At 38.8% G+C, this 23,943-nt stretch overlaps 1 protein-coding gene across 4 annotated transcripts in view; it reads left to right on the top strand.

Annotated features, from left to right (window-relative positions):
• Positions 1–5,969: 5,969 nt before the first annotated feature.
• Positions 5,970–23,943, top strand: part of ARHGAP15 (Rho GTPase activating protein 15) — a 315,056-nt gene continuing 297,082 nt past the window's right edge. Inside the window, exons 1-3 of one of the 4 annotated variants that reach the window (XM_090143526.1) lie at positions 5,970–6,257; positions 9,584–9,695; positions 20,977–21,153. In XM_090143526.1, the coding sequence (XP_089999652.1) occupies positions 9,621–9,695; positions 20,977–21,153 (252 nt within the window). In that variant the 5' untranslated portion in view covers positions 5,970–6,257; positions 9,584–9,620. Of the gene's footprint in view, positions 6,258–9,583; positions 9,696–11,326; positions 12,800–20,976; positions 21,154–23,943 lie in introns of those variants that run through there. The other 3 variants (XM_090143525.1, XM_031590760.2, XM_031590762.2) reach the window with 3 other exon arrangements.

Here is a 23,943-nt window from a genome sequence, read left to right as displayed (position 1 = left end):
GAACAAGAGCTTGACTAGGTAAATTCCTTCTGGATCAATGCAGGAGTGACAAGTGAACTATATTTTGGAAGAAATGACTCAACTTCTCAAATTTAACTAACAAAGTGTAGACTATTTTTCTGTTTCAGATATGGATAAAGAATAAAGTAACAGTTAATTTTTAGAAGATCTGAAATACTGTAGAAGTATGGAAGAAGCATATGACTGCTTCATTTTCATTAGTATTTGTATTTTGTTCAAACTTTCTTCCTTTAATGAATGTTAAAACTGAAGTGATAAAATAAGGGAAAAAAAAAAACTGTGAATCACCAAAATTATATGCTGAAGTCTGTTATCTTGACATTTTTCTGAATGAATATTGAAATGCCTAGCAAAACTGGTCTTTAAGTTCCTCCATCAGTAATCAGACTCAGACTTACTTGAAAAAAAAAAATCTTTTTATATTTAGTTATGAAAAGCATGCTCTTAATTATGATGATGTTCATTAAGTCTAATGCTTTGCAAGACTACTATTTTCAATTCAAAGGCCCTTCAAAAACAACTAAAAAAAAAAAGCACAAAAACCCTCAATCTACAGTAAATCTATCCTAAAAATATTAGAAAATGACTGAAATATATAGCAGTTGAATGCATTTAATATATATACACTTCTACATGTGTGCATATATGTGTGTTCTTTCTCAGAGAATAACAAGATTTGTTTCTGTCTTCCATTTTTTAAATTTTTTATAGAATATATATAAGAAGAATTTTAATTTGATGAAATAAAACTTTCAATGAAAGCAGAGTCCTTAACTCTCAAATAAGACATCCATTTTTCAGGGCTATACATTCTTTGAACATAGATGACATTGTCTCTGAAGAGAAGATATTTGATGAATTTTAGGCTTTAAAGTTTCTGGCTGGAAAAATTAGTCCAGAATCTCATCCTGTAGGATGGGGGGAAAAAAAAAAAATCACTCTTCAAAAGATCAGTATTTTTATATTTCTCTTGTGTGCCTTTCTTTCAGCTGCTTACATTGGAAGAGGTTCAACAGCCATGAATTTAGGGGCTTATGCTTCTAGTCCTCTAGACACTTATCTGTTTATTGTCCAGAAAATTGAGGAGAAAAAGAACACTTTAGAATATAGTGATAAGGAAATGTATATGTAAGATGATACGTAAGAGACATTGCTGAGTAATTCTAATCTATTTAATTTAATATACTGAACGTAGTGATTTGTGCGAAATTACGTTACCCCTGTTATATGTCAAATCTGTTCAGAGCAGCTGCTTTGCATTTCATATATCACAATAGCATAGACTGTACAGTTCCAATATTTAATTCTTTTTTTGCATTAGACTTCAGCTATGCAAGCTTGTTCATGATTGAAATAGGGCTGGTGCCTCCATCACCCACTTGCTGCTGAAGGTCGTCTAAGGGTTCTGAGCTGAGGATACATGACTAATGAGTAGCCCTTGTTAAAAAGGAAGAATAAACCAGGATTAAGAAGTCTTGCAGGGAATATTTTTCCTAACAGGCCTAACATTCAGTGCTGTTTTACTCAGAAGAACTGGAAAAGCTCAAGATGATTGAAGCTTGATATAAAGTGAATTGGTATCATGGTGGCTGGCTAAAGGGATTGTAATTAAATGAATCTTCACCAACAGAGGAGTTACAGTAGAGATGTGGTTTTGTCCATGTTGGTTGGCCATGTAATGGGGACTGCTGACTGCAGTGTCACATCTAATGTCTTAAACTCTCACTTTCCTAAATTCAGAATGCTACTGAAGCCTGAAAAATTGCTCCCTAGACCTAAAAAAACCTGTTTTTTCCTGGACAGTTATTGGCATGGATAGTTGGCCATATTGGGCACCAGTGCTAGCATCAGTTTGTATCTCTGACTTGATCACAGGTTCAAGGATTAAGACATTGCCATACAAAGTGAATGACTCATTTGTCTTTTTAGGATCTGCAATGGTGTAATGTAAAAGTACCATTTTGGCAGTTGGGTCTTGTAGCACTTTTAGCATTTGGAAGCCAAACGCTCCAGAAAATGCATTTACACTGCATTTAAAGCTTGCATGTAACTAAATCTTGTCAGAGAAAGTCTTTACATAATGCATCAACATATGCTTGTGTTTCTTTTTTAGTACAGTCTAGCTATATAATGGGTTGGAGTGGCTTTTCTAAGTTATTTAAAATACTCATAGGCTAAGCTGGCCTTTAAAATAGTGTCCAGATTCCTAAAACACTTGAGAAAGAGAGAAATGGACCAAATGGATTTCTGTAGAACTTTCTTACCTCATAGTTATCTTCAGTTATCTTCCTTTTTCTTCCTTTTTCTTTCAGCAGTGAAAAGCTAGGTTTAAAGACTAAAAAATTATACGTTATGAAAATAAAATGTTCCTAATTTTGAATATTTCTAAATCCAAGGCTTGCTATAAGGCAAAATAATCTTTATCTGGAAGTAAAAGTTCAGAGAATTCTATCCTAAATTTCTCTGCTGCTTTGTATAAAGTATACATGTTTTCATTGCCTTAGCAGCCAAGCTATTAAGGGATGACTTAATGTAAGATTGTTTATCTCCTAAAATTTGAATGCTTTGGGTTTTAGACTTTGAGTCACAGTGCATATGTTCTCTTGATATACCCAGCATCAAGCATGTGGAGAAGCTCTCAGGATCTATTTTCTACCACCTGTGATAATTAAAAAAAAAAAAAAATCAAAATCTTTTGCACTTAGGCTACTAGTTTTCCAGTGAGTTTTGGTCATTTATTTGTCTTTCCAATGGACTATAAAGTTTTGGAACTTCATTCATTTTCATTTACAACAATTATTTTCATCTGGAGATGTGATTGCATGCAATGCATAGTTCTTCCAGGATTGTCCTTGATTGCTGCCCACGTGCATTGTGTCTCTTACAGCTTGACTTACCCTCTGAATTAGATTTTCTGCTAGAGGAAGTTGTCTGCTCTACGAGCCATACTATTGACTGCCTGTCAGTCACTCCAAAAGAGCAAAGAGTGAACAAAACAAGAAGAAAAATAAGTCAGTTTTCTCTCTGAGGTGGCCATTGGTCCAGAGCTAGTCTTGGGTGTCTGTTCAAGAACCTGATGAAACTTCTCATACTTATCGGATTTATGAGACCTTGATGCTGTTGTAATAGATGCTGGGCATTCAGCATCCTCAGTCAGCAGTGAGTTTTAAAATGTCGTTTTAGCCTTAGTCTCTGTGCTCTCAGTTATGAGATGTGGAAATCTGGACGTTCACCAGCTTGATGACATATCTCATAAGCAATGATGCCATGAGTTGCTGAAATAGGGATGAGAAATCAGAGCTCCAGAAGTGATGCTCTGTCTCTGTCTTGCACAGTTAACACACAGAGACCAACCTACGGACCAGAAATATGCTCCAGGTAATACTTCTGTAATTTCTGTTTCCTGATTAATTTTACTTTAGTGAGCTCTTAGATTTCTCTAAATGGATTTTTTGCACATATAACTTATTTTCAGTTTTCCAGAGATCACACAGGAAGCTTGTGCTGCATAAGTTTCAGCAGTATGCAAAGCTGCCATCTTTTTATAGAATTTTGTCACTGCTGACATACTGTCAAATGGATGTGAAGGAAATCAGAGTATGCAACTTGACTTAAAATGTTAGGTGTACAGTGAAAGACATTTTCATGAAAAATGTCATGTCCTTAGTAATCTAGGTTTTCGTCAAGGTAACTTAGCCAAGTTCTGCTGTGGTATTTTACACATTTACTGATGGTCGCTTCACATCTAAGTGATGAAGTTCTGTTGTCCACCCTGTCCACTAATATTTACTAACGGTAAAAATGCCTTTGGTTTCATCTGAAGAAAGTGTTTAGAGATGTACAACTAAAGTAGATTTTTAAATTAGTGATTCGCAGAAATTTGTTGAACCGTATAGCTTTTACAAAAATATAATCAATAAATTAATTCCAACAGCAGCTCCTTAAGCCTTAGCTTTTGTTAATTTGTGGAGAAAACAGTGAACTGCTTTCTATCCTCACATCTGGAAGGAACAACCCATCATCACTCACACAAATTGTCTAATTTGATATTCCACAAGTCCATCTTCAAAACACATCCTTAAACTGCAGTGCCTACCAGAAACTGGTGGTTTAGAATTGTGAAGACCAGCTGCCATGCTATCACCTTCCTCTCCTGCCCACATGTGTGTGTTGCTTCCTGGAGTAGGAAGCAAGCAGCTAGGAACAAGGACAGTGTTGAGTTTGGTTTCATACATTTAGCATAACTGGATCTTTAGCTGTAATATAGAGGTTTTAGAAGTTAGCACAGAATCAGCAGTAATAACGTTAAGGGTCGCACTGGAGCTTGATAGCTCTGTTATTCCTTCAGCAGCACAGTGCTCCACCTGATTCCTTCTGATTTTTTTGGGTTTCCTTGAAGCTTTTGTTTTCCATGTGCTTCAGAAAATGCATGTTGTACTAAAGCATTTCTTTATAGAAACTCTTCTTTTCTTGCTGCAGTGGGAAACAGTCTGCCTGCAAATCAAGTTTTTCTTTGCTGCCTTGTAAAATCAGTCATTTTCCCTTTCTATGTTGTTCTTAGCTCTACTCCAGCCTCAGTCCTAGCCTGATTCCCATCTCTGCCCTTTCTCTTAATTGTGTTGTGAACATTCATCTTTGTATCAAAACAAAACTTCAACTTTCAGAAGCATTTAACACTTTGCTTTTCTTTCAATATAAGCAAAATCATCTCAGCATGGGACATTTGCCAGTGTGCTGATAGGAGATGGACAGCTGGGCATCTGAGGATAGCTTGCAGTTGTCTCTGGTTATCTGGGCACTCAGTGTATGTCTTTTGATTTTCATGTAAGAGGAATATTGTCCCAATTTTTCTGAAGGTGACAAAATCAACCGTAGAAATTAGGGGAGAAAGTAGGAACAGTGGGGTGAGAAAGGTTGAATGAGGCCTCTGAGAGGAGGGGGAAAGTTAAAATTCCAATGAAAATAATTGTGGGCTACATCCTGAAGCCTGCCCTGCTGATTTATCCTTCACTCTAACCTTTTCACTCTAACCTTTTCACTCTCTTCCCACTGATGTTGACCTGGTAATACAATATTCTGCCCACATCCCACTGAGAGATAACTCACCCCAAATATTGGGGTGTTTTTCAGGATCTTCCACTGGGGTGCCCAGGGGTTTCATTGTTGGATGTCTGCACTGATGGAACACGTCTTCTCGAGGAGCTCCACTGGCACTACCTGTCAGAGCTACATAGCCATAAAAGTGGACTTGATTTTCTCAAGTAATATGGCAGATCTTTGTTTATTGTGGGAAACAACCCCAAAAAAACCCCAACCTCTAATTCTTGCAAAGCATCAACAGGGGGCTCTGCAGCCTGACTAGTCCACATGTGTGCACCACAACTTCCGTGCCCTAACTGGGAACCCCTGCTGCTGCAGGGAGTTGGGTACTGGCTTTGTAAGTTGAGCTAGAAATACCAGGAAGATATTGTTGTTTCTGTCTGAGCAAAAGGAAAGAAAAAGGTCTGTGTGATGTCTCTCTCTCAGGTTCCCCCTGCCCAATGGGGACAACGTCGGTGTGAGCACTGCAGGAAGTGGAGCAGGGCAGCAGCTGTGTGTTCCTGTGCTTCTTTATGAAGAAGTGCTAAAATAGAAAATTAAAGAAACAGAAGTGTTTATCTGAGAGAACTTCAGTGGGAAACAAAGCTTGTAGTTATTTACTTTCTGATTGTCTAGAATTTGATATTTTATAAATAATAAGTAACTGTGTGGTAAGCGTCACACTTAGCAAAGCTTCATATCAAAGCAGCAAAGTGGATTTGTTGCCAGCTATTTGTTTCAGTACTCAAAGGGTTTCATTGAAAGTCTGAAAAGGGAAGTTGTCTTGAGGCTTAGATCTGTAATTCCTTTCAGCATTTCCTTTTAAACTTCACGTTTACCTTCTGCAAAAATCTAATACCACCTGTTTGGTGCAAATTTAACAGATATTTTCATACTTTAAAATTTGGCTTTTTCTCCAATCCGGAAAGGATTTGCCCTAGACTTGGGTGAGATGGTTAGCTTCTGCTGTTGCAGGAAGTGGTTTGACTTAACTTTTTTTTTTTCTAGCTTTCTTTCTATCTCTATGAGCTGAGAGAGATTAACCCAAATGCTAGCTATGGACACGTGACCAAGAAGTTTTCCGTTTTTTGAAACAGTTAAACTGTTGCTGGTTGATGACAGTTTGAGATGAGACGACGACGTCTGTGAGGCTGTAGGTAAGGAGTCTTAAATTCATCGTCATCTAATTCAGGAAATCTGATAATGGTTTTAATAATCTCTGTAACTGTTTGTGTTCTGTATGCTTTCAATACAAGTTGTATTAGCTTGACTATTGTCATTTTTTTTTCATTTGAAAACAATGTGGAGGGTGCTAACGAGAAATTATGCTTTAAATGTATAATTGATATTCAGAATCTAAAAAAACTGTCATCTCCTCAGATATCCACAATATCTAATCATCTGTAACATCCTGATCATTTCTCCCATCTGTATCACTTGTCATGCTCAAAAGTAGGAAAGATCAGCAGTACTGCTTGGGAAAACCACTTGAGTCGTGTTTCCCTCTTCTTACCTTGTCTGGCTGCAGCTAACATTGTGTGTTTAACTGGCTTCCTTGCTGGTGACCGTGAGGGTTGTGATCAATAATGGTGGATTTTGCAAGAGTCAGTGAGTGGTGGAGGTTCGTCTCTAGTTGATGGGAGGTATTGCTGGAGACTGAAGAGTCTCTTGCCCTGCTCCATGTCAGCTAGCTTGGTACTACTTTATTACTCATCAGTCGTTGCAGTAAAAATAGGGCATGGGGAAGTGTAAGGGTCATTGTACAAAAAATACTCCTGGTTTACCCATGGGGACTCTCAACGCTTCTCTTTATGGAGTATTTCCACCACTGCTTGGTGGAAATGCCACAATAGCATGTTTCTGCATAAAGCTATTTAGATCCAGCCTGTTTTGTCATCTGCTTTGGAGCCAGCCACAAACAAAATGAAAAATGCAGAATTAGCTTTAGATTTCTCTCCTTACGCAAGCACTGCTTTCTGGCTTTTAAAGATGTACAAAGAAATCATAAGGTTGGAAGATGTTCAAATAACACAATAGAGTGTTCTGATTACAGATCACACAAAGGAGGGACAAAATTTGTTTTCCTGCTAATACATAGTTTTTGCAAAATTGGTGACATGCTCATGTTTGTAACTGATAACCTTACCATTAGAAGCAACTTGTTTCTCATTTGGAAATATGGTCAGAGTTGAAAGAAATCACACATGGATTTAAGTTCATTTTGAAATCATGTCTAGTAATCAGAGACAGATTTTGGAGCAGCATTGTAAGACTACATTTCAGATTTTCTATACTATATTTGGAAGAAAAAAAGTTGTCCTGCCTGCGTACACAGCACAGACAGGGAAATTGTATAAAAAGAACACATTGTCCTGCTGGGCTGTCTGTAGTGGTTTTTATGCGACTGCTTCAATGTTTTAGAGTGATTTGAAATGCATTTTTTTCCACAGAGCTGTGAGATTTGGTAAACTAAGTCTGGATTCTCAGATTCATTTTTTTTTAATTCTTTTCTTTGCCATTTAGCTCTTTGTGTCCAAAGGAAATTCATTTAAAAGCAACATTTCTTGTTCGCTTTACCTCTCAATCCAATTACATCAGTAGCACATATTTGTTCATTTTCTTTTTCAAATGGAACAAATAGCCCCAAAATTCTGTGTTTTAAAGTTTATACTGTATACTACAATGAAATTATAAAAGATGGTTTTGCTGTGCTGTCCAGAGACTTGAGCTCAGCTCTGTGCTATGGAGTCCCACAGACTTTTAGCAGCAGGATAGCAGGATAAGAAGGTACCTCCTCATGGCCTCTTTCTACCAGGTCACGTGGTGCTTAGGGGGTTTACCAAGTTCTCTGAGGCCCACAGTGTGCAATTCTGATACTTTTTGGAAATATAATCTCTGCTGCATCAGCTCAATTGGTTTGAGTTGCTAATCACTGTTGTTGAAGCCCGCATACTTGTAAAATCTTTCCCTTGATGCTGGAGAAGTCTCTCTGTTATGTGTGCTGTTAATCAGAGATCTGAAACATGATGTTTGTACTGATCCTTCCTATCCTGGCATATCTAAGTGTAGCTTGGGTTGATCTTTTAAAAACAAAAGAAAGCATCACTGGAACTTCAGCCAGTTTCTGTGCATCCCATCTCTCAGTTAAGACTTCTACATGGATTTACCGAATCCATTTCACAGGCGGTGGTGGATGCCATCTGTATGAAGTTGCTTTGATAACTTTCATGGTTTTCTTTGTTGATAGCTTTAGTCCTGTACCACTGAGGTGGGTTGAAATGTTGGCCTTTGACTATGTATCTACCATGATAATTTAAGTGCCATTCAAAGCACAATAACAGTTTTCTTTGCCTGATAGCACACCCTGCACAAAACCACCTCCTTTTTCCTTCCTGTAGAGACTTCCAGCATCTTTTGTCATCGTGAAACTGTTTGCTGCAATGCTGTCTTTTTCTCAGAGCAGGCTGAATGTTTGCTTCAGCTCATTTACAACAGCACAATCTCCTGCTGGTTTTCTATTTGGAAACCTGCAAACTTGTTCTAGATGAGGGTGCTTTAATGTTATCTGTTTCTGAAACCTTCTCACAAAAATGATCTGCATCTATCAGTGGTCTCAATCTTCATTGCACTGGTAGCTCTTTTATCAGCATCCAAAAGAGGTGATCATCCACTCACATAGGAATGAGACCTTGTATTGTGGAGTCTATGGACTCCCATCATGTTTATTGCAACCTGAAGGACAGTGAGGTGACAACTTCCAGCCTGGATGAAATAGGAGGAAATGTTTTGGGTTTTTTATTTATTTATTTATTTTTAAGAAGGTTATATAAATGGGAAAAGCACATGTGAGTTTTCTCAGCTTGCTTTTGCAACCTGAGTGAGGCAACTGGAACTCCTACTTGCATTCAATCTGTGTATGTGGTTATCTCTTGCTGGATGCTTAGGCTGATAATTGTTTAAGGCACATACATCATGACATTCCAGATACTGAATCGTTCACTTGTATTATTGTGGGTTTTCTCCAAAGTCTATTTCTATGAACTAAACTGGCACAAACAAATGAACTTGAAGTGACCTCTGACTCCTCCAAGACACACACCAATTTTTCAGCACAAGTGCAACATGAAAAGGGGAGGTGGGTGAGAAAAGGAGGAAGAAAAACCCAGAAGTGAATATGACTGAGAGCTCAGGAGATGTGCTTTAAGGATGTGCTTGCCTTTTGTTTCTTCTTTTCCTGCCCCACCCTGAGCAAAACCACCACTGTATTTGCTGCTGAATCAGATACCAAAGTGCCTATCTGAACCAGATGTTGAAGCTCCTCCTAGACCAGGCGTAGTTCTCCTGAACTTATTTGCTGCTCAGGATGTTACTAAACTTTCTTCCTTTGTGGGCAAGGAGCATAATGACATAGATAATTTGTAAAGATATGGCAGCGTTTGAGCTCAGGCTCTGAGAGAGTAACCTTTCTGGTTGGTGGGTCCAGGTCCAGCCTGCAGGATGATCTCAGTATTCACAGAATCATGGAATGGTTTGAGTTGCGAGTTCCAGCTCCCTGCCATGAACTGCTTGTCATCCACCAGATGAGAAGGAGCCAGGTAATGCACAATGGGAGATGGACCCAACGCTGGCATTCATGTGGGAATTCTCAGCCTGCATGTTAAATAGGAGCCAGACCCCAACACATTCTGTAAAAGAGCTGATCGTAACACTGTAGGCAACCACAGCAAACAAGAACAGAAGCTTCTCCAGGCTCTGTGAGTCAAAATGCATTTCTAGTGAATAATTTCACTACAGATAACTAAACTTTTTCCAGAAGGAAGATATTATGTCAGATTTTCCAAATGGCCAAGTGCTCTCACATGTACTGCTTTGTTTTTTGCTCTGGGTTGAGAGGCTTGTACTGGAAAGGTTAATGTTTCTCATATCAGCGGTATGTTGCACAATGGTTACATTACCAGGAGGAACAAAATAACAACAACAAAAAACAGACAAAATTTATTAAAGATTAATCATCACTAATCAAATTCCCATGATGATTTTGTCTGGAGGAGGCACTTTGAGTGGCAAAGAAAGTGGAGCCAGCCCGAGTAAAAGCATCTCAATTCCTCCTCAATTCTTGCCCTTGGTGAATGAAGGCAAGGGTTGCCCTCAGTCTTAACAGGGGCTTTGATTTGATAATTTCTTCTATTCGTGTTTGACTTTTGTTTGAATTTCCCTTGGAGAATTTTGCAGTGGCTCCAGATTGAGTAGTGCATTGCTTTATAGACTTGAGATATTCAGAGATGCTCTAGGGACTTTGTTTGGGAAACTTCTCATCTAGCTTAATTTTTCATCTAAAGTTTGGAACTCGTATCTTTCCAAGAGTGCAGAAAGGGAACCTCTTAAGATGTAGAGCAAAAATTTTATAACATAATAGAATAAAAAATTAAGCACAGAGGCTTATTAACAGAGATCCATCTTTCATCACATACAGATGTTTGGGGACTGAAGCTATTGCACTGCATGGATGTTTTAACTTGGGTAGGTGGGATTCCCAGGGCTCACTTTGCACCCAGATGGAATCAATGAGGAATATGAGCTCTGTCAGCTCTGTGAGTTAGGACACTATATGCACACAGCAACGGCAAATGTAAGACACAGTGAGCACAGCTGCACAGCCTCAGAGGATGGGGAGGAGAGATGTATATGATGTTGACCTCTCACTGTGTCCATTCCTCAGGGCTTGGGAGGGAGGAATAATCAGCCTTCAGACATCACATTATGCATTTAGGAAGGAAAGAGTCTAGAGGAGATGGTTTTATTAGGGAGTATAGTGAGAGAATGAAAGGGAATGGATTTAAAACTAAAGATTTAGATTAGACATTAGGAAGAAATTCTTCACCATGATGGTGGTGAGGCATGGGCACAGGCTGCCCGGAGAAGCTGTGCATGCCCCATTCTTGTGAATGCTCAAAGCCAGTCTGCATGGAACTTTGGACAGCCTGATCTGGTAGGGTGGAAAGTTAAATAAAAATTACTAGTGGTTCAAAAAGGGCTTGAGAAGGCATCAGATACTTCTTTTAAAAAGAGTGTTTTGAAAGTCATCAGTTAGAACATGCAAATTAAATATAAGGACATCAACTCTCCTTACACCACAGCTCAATTTTACTATTTAAATGCATGGCTCTTTCATTTTTGCTCTTCACAGCCCCCTGCAGGGGGGGGGGGTGACAGATGAATGCCATTCTTCTCACTTATGACTGTTGGGGTTTACTCGCCAGACCTGGAAACGCTGCACTTTTGCTGCCATTTCTGCAGGCTCTGACTGCTCCTACCAAGTGCAACACATCTGTGTGGGACTGGGGGTTCAGGTGGTTCTGCTTCCCTCATATGAACTGAGCACACATACAAGATTTCTGGCACCTTTGTGAAATAATGTTTTGATGCCTGATCTGACAGAAAACAAAGCAAGTTTGCAGTCATAAATTTAGGTGCATTTACTGGAGCTTGTACTCAAACTTCTCAAATAATCAAAGACATTCTATTTTTAGCAGCATTGTACCCTTGGTATTTACCTTCTGCTGCAAGCGGATGCTTTAGCTGCTGATATGAGATAGCATCACATCAAACCAACGTCTTTGTCCTACCCCTTTGTGTGCAGGGGAGCAGTGCAGCAGGGCAGGCACTGCTGGCACCTTCTGCTCCTCTCGGGGCCCATCAGAGGTGGTTGGCAAAGAGTGTAACACGGGTGCCCACCAAAGGCAGAAGAAGGGCTCACCCAAGGCAAACCACAAAGAATTTCCCCCTCTAGTTCCTGCCATAGTTTCAAAGTTTTCTTGTAAATTCTAAGTGCTATCTCTGCTGCCTTTCACAGCGTTTCCCTTGCAAGAGTAGCAAGGGAGCTCTGCAAAAGAAAAATGGAGTGTGGGAACAGATCAAATGTATCTGGAGCTGTATTTTCCCCCCTCAGATGGGAAGTGGGAGCAGTGAGAAGAAGGAAGGGAGCAGCTGTAGGATCACAGCTGAGAACTGCTGCAGATATGTATGGAGAAGGAGGGAGGGAGGGTAGGCGGCACTTCCATGTGCACAGCACGGGGATCGGATGCTATAGCAGGCAGTGGGCAGGAGGGGATCTGGCTGTCTGAATAAGAAGCAGGCCTCTTGTTGTAAGACAAGTTGTGCTAGAGAGAAGCTATTTTATGATGTTTCCTTTTAATATTGTTTTTGAAGTCTGAGAAGTTTAAAGCCTTTCCTGTTCAGTAAACTGAGTTTGATAGAATGATAGGCTGATGGGTTTATGGAACTACTGAATGGATAATGATATGGCAAATGTGCAGTGATCTGTGCCTCCAGATAATTTAGAAGTCAAAATCTGGGTGTACTCTTATCTCCCAGTGAGCACGAGGTGCTTCCTTCACCTTAAGTCAACCTGTTGTCTGATGTGGAGCATGTGTGTGGACACGAATGTGGTGCAGGTCATCAACATACTGTAAAGTCCTACCTTACAGTGGATTATTTATGTAATGGCAGTCAAATTGAAACTGAAATTTCTGTTTTTTTCAGCTCATAGGAAATGTGTTTCTTGGGCTATTCATGGCAAGCTTGCTTGCATTTTTAAATTTTTTTCTAATATCTCAGTTTGCCTTGTGGTGCTAACTCTTCCACTTCTCCAGAGAGTTTGGGATGTTCCAAAATTACCATCACCACATGTCTGCTTCAGGTAAGCATGGAAAGTTTGGATGAATATCTGAATTTCTGTGAGGAGAAGTTCTGCAAAATTGAGCTGGAAGTATTTCAAGCAGTCTTACTTTGAGATTTCTGTCACTTCTGCTTCTGCTTGTATCTGTAAATACGGCAGGAATAACCTTTCCTATAGTATCTCATCACTTCAGATCTGGCAACATTAAAAGTAACAACGCTTTTCTGAACATTTAGGCTATAGAAACAGATTTCTTTCAAGCACTGGAGAAAATTTGTGATTCTTATGTGATCTTCCTAGAGAAAACATTGGATTTTTTTTTTTAATTTTTTTTAATTCAGAATTAAACAGCTTTAAACTAAAACGTTGCTGTGTGGCAAGTCTCATATGCAGATGTGAAATGAGTTCAGAGGTGGTCAGTCTTATTCATGGTTGTTCTACGGCTCTACTCTGCACTGCTTTGTAGCATACAAATATTTGGCAGGAAGGGTGGAAATGGGAGGAAATTATCTTTTCCTCACCTGGTGGGATGGTGAAGGATGGTCACGAGTAACCAAACAGTACTCCTCTGATCCCTTCTAGTACTTCTGAAATCTTATTTGGTGTTAAATCAGTTCAATTGCCATGAATTTCTGGGATGCTCAGAATATCTTCCTGTCATTGGCTCAGTGGTTGAACCACTCTCATTCTGCTGTTCAGTATCTTAGAATGCACAAGAAGTGATACATATCAGACAAAGTTTTTCATTTTTAAGAAAATTATTGTAATACTGTGTATACACAATGAGTTTTTGCCATTTGGAGCATTGTAGTTCAACTTGCACAGCATGGAAAATGAAGGCAGGTGTTGTGGATCAGATGCTCTCCAGAAAGAGATGCAGTGTGCTGCCAGCAGGAAGACCTAGAAGGAGCTGCTTTTTTTTTTTTTTGCTTTTTTTTTTCCCAGGCATGTTCTTTTACATATTCAACTGAATTTCTACTATGGACAACTGTTCTCAAAACATATGTAGGCCAAACCGTACACAAAGAATACTTTTAGCTTCAAGTTCTACTTGAAAATGAGATATTAAATTGACATCGGAATGATGAAAATAGACTCCATTATGCTATCTCATATGATATATTGTGACAGACACGCTTTCGAAACAACTGTTACCTTTCCTGGGACCTTCACATGCAATATAATTAAGAAACTAAGTGACGCAAGAGGAGATATGGCCATATGCAGTCATTTGCTGCCTTGAAGAAGCTTGTGTTTTTGTTGATTTGAGTATTATTATAATGCTATTTCCTAGCAGAATTTTATTTGCACAGGGAAGCCCTGTAGTTAGCAGATCATGGAGGACTGCAGATGGATGTGTAGTCATTTAATATGGATGTGAAGAGTTGGTCCTTCTACCTGCAAAACTTTGGAAAAACATCCCCCCATTCTCTTTCTTTTCTAGTTCTGAAGCCATTTACTATTGTAGATAGAAAAAAAATTATCCAGAGATAACATATCTCTGCCCTATAGTGTACAAGTAGTTTATTCAGATCTTTATTTTTCTTTGTTGACTGATCCTGCTGTTTTTAATGGCCTTCTCATAGTAGAGAAGAGACCTAAGGACTTTAAGCTAGTGTAAGATTTCAGAATGACGCAGAGGAAGACCGTTGATCTCTGCTTAATTCTAGTTTAACTGGCAGTCTAGCACATCTGTTCATATTCTCTGTCTCTCTTCTTCCCATCCTTGTGAGAAACAGAGCAACATCTTATAAAAATTAATATTTTCACCAGAACTGTGTATTTGGTTAAGATATTTTGCTGTCATCTGATAGAAAGTGGGACTCAGTATAAGTCTTCTGTTATTTGTATTTTATCCTTCTTTTTTATGGTGAAAGGTATTGTTGCTAGTAGAAAAATTAAGAACAAACTACAGTCAAGCTTCATAGCACTAAGGCACTCCTTGTACTTTGGTGCTGCTGTCAATAGGCAGGAAATCACCGAAGCATCCAACTGTAACTGTCTCAGGTTAGTAAGCTGCAGTCTGTAGTGCAGTCTGCACTCCTGTGTGTCTGTGGCACATTGCAAGTAATAACTCAGATGTGTGGTAATCTATTATAAAGCATATCTCCACACCTGGCTCCGTATTGCAGTAAGTATTTTTTTACTTTTCTCCTTGGGCATGCTTGATGCTACTCCTGCATTGCCCTAAGCCTGAGATCTGAATCAGGCCTTTAAGACCTGCTTGGAGCTACGTGTACTTATGCTCAAACTAGGGTGATGTTATTTTAGATGATAACACAGTTTGTTCCTAATAGGTATTAAGTTGGTACATGAAAATTATGTAGTTATTAACTAAGTTTTATTTACTAGTAAGAGAGTAGATAAGGTTGACATAATCATCATATCAGGGATCAAATTAAAACCTTACTGGATGAAAGGTTCTTTATCCTAAGAGTTGTTTAACAATGATACTTGGAAATACTGTCTAAGAAGGCTACTATGATTTTGGCCAAGCTAGGCCAAACTTTATCTTTAGGTACATCCTTCATAGGATGGATTATGTGTATCAGCCCATAAATAAATATGGGAATATTAAGCCGAAATCCTTATTCTCCACATGGTAGCGGAAGAATGCTGGGTGGTGAAATTGCTACAAACAAAACAGAAAAGATTTTCTACTCTTCCCTTTGACATGAGAGATGCATGGACAACTGTACATGTAAATTAGAGTAGAACTCTGTGTGACAAAAGAGTGACTACAAGGGTAGCCATTAGAAACAGGAGGTGAGATGACCTCTGTGGTCCTTGCTCAGTGATCAGTTTGTTGTGAGAGGCATCCCTGAAAGTCTAACATGGCTTTATCAGGTAAAAAAGTAAAAGGAAGTGTAATAATCAGCCCTATAAAAGGAGGAATGATTGTAAATGAGCATGGCTTTATATGAAGTAAGAACTCTCTGCTGTTTACTGATGAAAATGCAAGTTTAATTGATAAGTGAAACGATGCTGTTAAGGACATTTAACATTTTACAGCAGACCAAACTCTGCATAAAGTTTTGCTTTATCTGATACAAAGGGCTAAAACAGGACTACAGACACAGGAGGTGCTGAAATATCATTATTCCTGATCTCCCTCTCTGGCCAGAGATGTGACTGATGTGGCTGAAATGAAATCTACTTCTTAAGTACAAATTATTTCAGGCTATATGATATTTTTCTACAATGGAAAAGGCATAGGAATGCTACTACTACTTTGCATTTTCACTACGATTAATTTTCTGTTGTTTTCTAAGCTGGTATCAGGACTCTCTCTGCTGTTTGTGCCCTGGGTGCAGATGTGTGACATGTTAGCTGTGAGAGTGGCATGCTGCAGATGGCTGGAAGAAAAAAAATAAAGGTGGAACACAGCGGGCAAAAGATTAAAAAAAACAATAAATAGTGCCATAGTTTACTTGTCCTCTCTCTTTACCTATAGGTGTTTCATCTGTTCCCCTTCATTTCCATCAGCTGTACATTAAGCATTTCCTGCCCCTGAGCTGTACTTCAGCAGAGATAATGTACAGCGTGGAGAAGGCTGAGAGCAAAATCCAATGGCAGAAATATTTATGTAGGTGTGTTGACTTTAAACACTTCTCTCAGAGACACAGCAATATGTTTTCTACTTCGCAAGAATGCTCTGACTCACTGCGTGTGGCGTGAGCTTGTTTTTGCATTTGTTAACTCCTACTTCCTCTTCTGTTTTTAAAGCCTTTCAGGCCTGTAGGATTAGTATAATGGTGATTCTGGTGCTGAATTTTATTTTTCCTTGATATAATTTTGGTAGGCTTTGATGGATGCTCTTCATGTACAGTGTTGCTCTTCAGCTGAAAGAATGCAATTAGTGAATGTAACCAGGTGCACTTTGATTTAAAGTGTTTTCATGTTGCACTGAACCCTTCATATTCATTATGCTTCTGACTTTGGTGCTGTAAAATGTCCCCAGGAACAAAGCTGGAAGAAATTAAAATCTGATTTTGATAAACTCAGAAAATTATATGCAACGGTTTTAATTTCTTAATGTTGAAAAACAATGCAACAAATTATATTAATCACAGATATATTTTTCCTTTCTTGGATAATGGTACTCATTATAAATATCTGGTCCGAGATGAATTGACGTTGAAACATAGGAATAATTCAAGTCAAAACATAGAAATACTGCTATCATCTTGTTTCTTGATGAATTGCCTTTGCATTTCTTTCTGATTCATTGCATAGTGTTGCTTCACAGAAAACCTGCGTACAAATATTACTGATACTGCACCAAAAGTCAAGAAATAAAGTTACTGGGTTATACCAGTCACCCTGCTCATTATATACTCTCAATTTCTGGACAAAGCAACATGTCAAAATGAATTAAAAACCTGATAACTGCAGTATGAAACTTGCTCTAGCTCCATGAGCTGCTGCAGGAGAGGAATACTTGCTGGCTGTCACTGTGAGATAGAAGCCATAATCAAGCTACCAAAGACAAACAAATAGCAGTGAGATGAATCGTTTACTTCTGTAATTCCTGCAGAAAGCTATAAGCTGAAAACATTAAGGGTTTTTCTTTAGTTGGAAAGTTAACAGTGTTACTTTGCTTCCTTTATCATCTCAGAAACAGTGATTATAAAAGTAATAGAGACAGAAAATAAATTTTCTCCATCAAAGGAATATTTGAAATAATTGAAGTATTTTGACTGCTATCAAACAAGATTTTGTGAAAACAGTGCTTTTGAAAGAAATATTATGGAAAATGTATTTTTTAATTGTTTTATCAAGACTTAGCATTAAGTGAGGAAGCCAGAGATCTGTTCTCTGCAAGTCTTCAGTATTTCTCTTTCAACCCAAGCCTGATTCTCAGAAATGGGATGGCTTTACATTGTGTACAGATTTGCACGCACTGTAACCTTTCCATTGCTCACCTCTGCAGTGCTCATTGCTTCCACACTGTGTGTACAGAGGTGAAACCAGGGCTATAGTATATTATCCATTGACTTGCCAGATAGGTAGAATGTCCCTTGACCATTTGGCAGCCACGTGACACCTTTAGTTGGTGTCTGAGCTCTGGCTCACATCAGCCCAATTCACCATGCAGGTGCTGTGTTATGTACTTCCAAGCATCCCAAACAAGAGGACTATTTCCCAGGAGAAGCAGCCCCAAGTGCTGACCCACTGAGACTACTATTCTCATGGTCAGTGCGGCCCCTTCCTTCCTCCACTGAAAGATTTGAACTCCCAAGGCAATCTCCAAAAGAGGTGCTTTGTGTACGACTGACTTGTTTTTGCTCTTCAGGATAGAAACATGGTTTGTCCCTTCATCTATCTGATTCTCCTTGCTACACAAGTAATCTGATCTCCTCATTTTCCAGGAATTAAAGATGTCCTTTCTCACTTTTCCTCTCCTGTATCATCCATCCAACATCATGTTAGGGCCTTTTTTTTGCACCTTTACTTCCTCCTGACTTTTTCCCACCCTTATCTGTGCTGCTACTTCTGTTTGACACTGCCTCTGAAGATGTACTTCTAAGACGGTTTTCAGCATTTTCTCCTGTTCCTTTTCTCTGAGGTGAATCCATAAAATTCTGCTGCCCCTTTGCCCCAGAAACCCACATAAACAAAAAGAGGAAAAAAAAAAAAAGCCTGCCTTGGTTCAATGCCTATATCCAACAAATCAACGGTAGGAGGTTTCAAAACTAAAATTTATATCCAGATGCTAACTGTTTGCCAAAAGGCAAATTAGCTAATTATATAATGAACATGAAGTGCCTCATAAGCAGTTGTGCAGGGCTTGGCAGCTCTGTCTTCCAAAGTAAGGGAAACAAATTCCCCTGCAAAACCAGCCTGAGCTTGGCCCCAGCCATGCTAATAACTGTTTGGAAGCATCAGATTGTAAAAGCATCAGATAGGATCCTTCCTCTCCTTTCTGTTAATGTTATGTCTGTTTGCTGACTGTCTCCCTCTCTGTAATTTTCTGGAAATAATAAAAAAAGAGGACAGATTTTGATTACTACCAAATTCTTCCTGCAAGAGCATTTGCAGAGCTCATATTGAGGGTGCCATCTACTGGTTCACAGAGCTGGTAACACTGGGCAGCAAAAGGTTTCTACCTGGAAATCCCAAAGCAGCATAAGGCAGCTTCTGTTCCTTATGCCTTTCAGATTCTGCACAATCTCATTGTGCTCGACATGCAGACAAACAAAATCTGAGAGAGGAAATGCTGAGAGTTTGTTTTTCTTTTGTGTTGTTTCTTGTAATTTCGGTGTTGCACGTTATAATAAAATGTGTATGAATTAGTTTCAGTTTCAGAAAAAATGAGCTGGAGTACAGTGAGATTAAAATCAAGAGGTCTTTGCAGACTTGGAGTTTACTGATGGTGCTCCTACTTAAGATCTGGAGCATGGCCTTCTCATAGTAATATATATATATATATTTAATTAGAATATCATGTACTATAAACATCAGACAGAGAATACTTAATTACAACCCCATAACACTCCCAAGAGGAGATATGTCAGTTTTACAGGTGGAGGATTTCAGAAGCAAGTCTGAGGGATGTGTTTGAGCCAAGCGTTGGAGCGGGGACACAGCCAGCTCTGCTCTAGTCTCTCAAGTCTGATCAGCTCTCCAGCCTGGAGCCTTCAGAAAATCTGTTGGGAAGTGATTTTGCTTTGACACCAACATGAAATACAGAATGGTTTGACTCTCCAAGTTTCAATGGAAGGAAAAATGTTTTCCTGCATATAACTGCTGCAGATCTGACTGCCAGAATGGCAGAGCATCTCTGCACCAAGGTTTTGAGTGGTGGATGCTCTGATGGGTGCAAAGAAGCATCTCAGGGAGGAAGAACACCCAGTGCCATTTCCAAAAGGTCCACATCAGTAGGTTGTCCTACTATCAGTACTGCAGCAAAAATAGATCTGAATACAACTGAGTAGCAGGTAGAAGTTTTAGCAGTATTTTCTCCTCTCCTTTCATGGTTCAACTTCTGTAGGGATTCTTGCATAACTAATTCAATGCGAGAAACAAAGAGCATGAGTTTTGCTGTTTGCCTGGAAATTAGTGTTTTTGTCACGGCACGTAACTTTAGGTGAATGATGCCTAATGTTGAAGCACTATCTTCTCGTCACTCTATTCAAGAGAGCTGTGTTTCTTCATACTTCCATATCTTCAGCTTGTATAGGTTTAAATCCCTTTGGAAATATTCAAAAGGCATCTGGACACAGTTCTGGGCATTTTCGTGATCCAGCTTGAGCTGGAGGTTGGACCAAATGACCTCCATATGTCCCTCCCAGCCTCAGCTGTTTTGCTGTACTTCGACCTTTCATTATTTTCTTCCACATCTGTAGTTGAAGGGTATTTTCTGGTAGAAAATGATTTACTAGGACCAGGAGAGGATAAAGCTATGAGATCTGAGTCCTCCCACCACAACAATGTCCTGTAGTCTTGTCCATACTGTAGTAGGACATGCTGTAGCACTTCTCATGTACACTAGTACCTTGTCACCTTATCTTCCTTTGCTCTGAAGCCTTCTTAGAAATAGACTTTTGTGAAATCAGGGAGTTTTGTTTTCAGGGGTTGGGAAGGCCTTGCTTCCCAACTGTTGCTCTTGAAGCATGAGAGCCAATGTGCCCAACCATCTCCTTGTTTCAAAATTCTAAAACCGAGAGCAGAATCAAAAATCTCATCCATACTGCTGCTAAAATAGTTAAAAATGAAGTGTCTGTTTTTTTTTTTTTGCTAGTGGAGTTAGTTGTAACGTGATTCATTAGTGCACTTGTAATGTATATGTATCAAACTGTGGAGGTAAGATATGTTAATTGGTTCCAAAACATGTCATTTTCCCTTGAAAGGTTTAAAATGTGTGGTATGAGCAGGGCCAAAGACAAAGTGTAGTGGCTGCCAGCTGGACATGAGAGAAGCTTGCAGGGAGATTATACCACACAGGAGAATGGCTTTCGAGATAAGGATAATCTTTTACATAAACCAAGTCTTCCAAAGCAGTTGAATGGGTGAGTGATAAGGACAATAATAGAACTGCAGACTGACACAGCTGATAGTTATCCCGGTGTTCAAAGATGATCAAGAAGTTGCCAGCAAAATAACTTCTCTTGATTACAGTGACAACGTATAAGCGGCACAGATACTTTTTTGCATGAAGGATCTCTTGATTAATACTCTCATTTTGTGTTCTTCAGGTCAACCCGGTAGCCATGGAAAGGTCTGCAACTTCTGACATGGCCTCTGAAAAGTCAAATCCTTCCCACAGTACAGGAGCTGTTCAAATGAGGATCAAAAATGCCAACAGTCACCATGACAGACTAAGCCAAAGCAAATCTATGATTCTGTCTGAGAATGTGAAAGTCCTTGAGCCTGTAAGTAAAATACTCCTCATATTTCATGTCTTCCAAGTTTTTAAAAGTCACAGAGTTATCTTGGGTGTGGTTAAGACGGCAGCTTCATGATAGTCCTTTGTAAAATGGGATTTAATGGCACTATTACATTTTTAAGTGTATGGCTAGGCACTGGAAGAACAATTTTCCTTTGCTGAAACACAGAATTTGGCTTAGGTGGCCAGAATAACCACATTTGAACTCTCAAGTGTTACAGTACTTAAACACAGCTGCTGTAGGGGATAATACTTACAGTATCAGAGATATGTCACAATTTCTAAACAGGTGAAAACCAGACAAAAGAAAGAAAGGAAAAAAAAAGGAAATTACAGTTCTGTAAATAAAGGATAACTTTGCCAGTAAGAAGAATGAGGCTTGCTGTAAGAATGAATTAGCTGCAAAATCAAGCACTGAAGAAACCTTAATATTTTAATAGTCGACAGAGTTGAAAGAGCTGACTCATTTTTTTATCTATTACCTTTTTTTTCCCCCTGAAATTAGGTAGTTAGCAATGAACTGTTCCGCCAATTGTGTCCCTGCCCCTGTACTCCTCCTGAGCTACTAAACAAACTGATTGGTATGAGTCTCCCCTGGTTAATTTCCTTCCATAATAGAGGCAACTTGCAGCTGAGGCCATATAATGTTACAAAATTATTTATGCAGTGTTAGTCACTTTTTGGACTCCAGATCCATTTTGTTTTCAGAGAATGCAAATGAGGGAGAAAACTCTGCTGGCTGGGGACAGAGTCCCAAGTCTCGGTCACTTTTCACAACCATGTAAGCTATTAATTTTTGTTTTGTTCATATATTGCATTGCAATGAAATAATCAGCTTTCTCAAAAAGTTACTAAGTGGAGAAAGTCAATTATAGCAGCTGAATTTTCTACTTTCTAAATTCAAACTCAAAATTCAAACTTTGTTAGAAATACATTTGTTATTCCCAAGTTTCTCTGCTATACCTGAACCTATTTTAGGGACATATATTTCTGCAAAGAACAAAAAATCTCTTTATATGTATCATTTCTGATTAGCTGAATTTCCCACAACACGTTGCACGTGTTTCTTCCTTTTTATCCAAAGCAAAATGTTCCACCAGTACAGACCTGAGACGATGTTTATAGTAATTTACTGGGAATACTATAATGTATTATCGGGAAGAACTGTACCTTTGAAGAAGTTTAAAAGTTAAGTATATTTAATGATGCCTAACATATTTTATTGGCTGTGTTTAACAAAAGGCACTAGGCTGCAGTTGTTTTTGACAAGCATGAAAACATCACAGCATGAGACTGCAAAAGGAATTATGTAGAGAAATTACAAGTGATCCATCTCTCAATGAATTATCCACCTCAATAGCCTGCAGAACTCAGCTACCAATTAACACCTACTTTATTACATGTTGGGATGTACTTAATAACTTTCATGTGTTTATGCACTATTACCTTGACTGATGCCTCTTGTACAATTAGGCATAATTGGCATATCAATATGCAAAAGTTAAAAGGATTAACCCTCTTAAAACTAATGAGCATTTCTGTATCCAGCTGCTAAATGAGACAAAATTAGCATTTTTCACTTTTGGGCAGGATTTTATCATGCAGTTTCTCATTGTTGATATTACCTTGTTACATAACTTTAGTTTTGGGGATAGTATGCAGGACTGTTACAGAGCAAGGACTCTAAAAAGTTAAATGAGACATAAATATTTCCCACCACATCCCAAAAACTATTGCAGGTACGATATCTGTTCATTGGCCGAGAGCTGAAAAGTTGCTTTGTGCCGCGTTTGTTTAGTAGCTAATTATCTAAAAGCAGAGTTTTACTATGTATATGTCATTTTACCCAGCAATCTTGGCTCCAATATAGTAGAATGAATGCTTGCCATGCTACTAATTCCCTTTCTATTTCGATTCTTTTCATCTCTTTTTGCCACGCCGAATTTTCTGACTAGATATTGACAGACTGAAAGTGGGCGTATTTGCTTCCATAAGCCCCTTAAAGTTGTTTGGTGACACCCCAGCCGAAAGCAAAATTCCTATGGATCCCTATGTTTTCAAATACTTGCATAATACGCAGTGCAATTTGACTTAAAAGACCACTGAAATTTCAATTGCATGTTTCAGCTGCATGCCAGCAAATCTGTGCATGCGACTTGGGAAGGATTTAGGGAGAAGCAATGGGGGGGAGCAGTCCCTGGCATCCAGGAGTCTGGAAAGAGCAGGGCTCAGCTTATACACACATATGTACACAGGTACATTCAAATTCAGTAATCCTCTTTAAAAATTCATGACATACTTTCTTGGTACACTCACAAACCTCACTTTTGCATTTGGAAGCAGGCAGACCCCCGCTGAAAGATGTGTATTACTCGTGTGCCAGGCTAAGCCAATTATTTTGTGCTAGAAGGGAAAAAAAAGGATCTATCTTGATTTTCTGTTTGGAAATCTTCAATTTTTGAAGAGCTTGCCTCCGTTCAGATTATTATAAAGTATCCACTGATCATTGCTTATTTTCCGTTTTACACCGACTGTGTATTTTTGTCCTATCATCGGGGAGATTTTTATTTCTGCACCTATACAGAGCTGAATAAAGGAATCCATGTTACTCTGTCTCTGCCCATATTAGGAATATGCCTACTATAATTCTATTAATAAATGGGTCAAATCCTCTTTACCTAACTTATGCAAAACACACTGACTCCGGTGGATTAAGGCAATCAGCATTTGGCACATTTTGAACAATCAGCAGAACTATATATTTATAAAACAGGCT

Source organism: Phasianus colchicus, chromosome 7 (assembly GCF_987193195.1).
Source record: "Phasianus colchicus chromosome 7, bPhaCol1.hap1.1, whole genome shotgun sequence".
Taxonomy (NCBI): domain Eukaryota; kingdom Metazoa; phylum Chordata; class Aves; order Galliformes; family Phasianidae; genus Phasianus; species Phasianus colchicus.
Note: the sequence above shows the minus strand (reverse complement) of the source record. Positions and strands in the feature narration are given on the sequence as shown.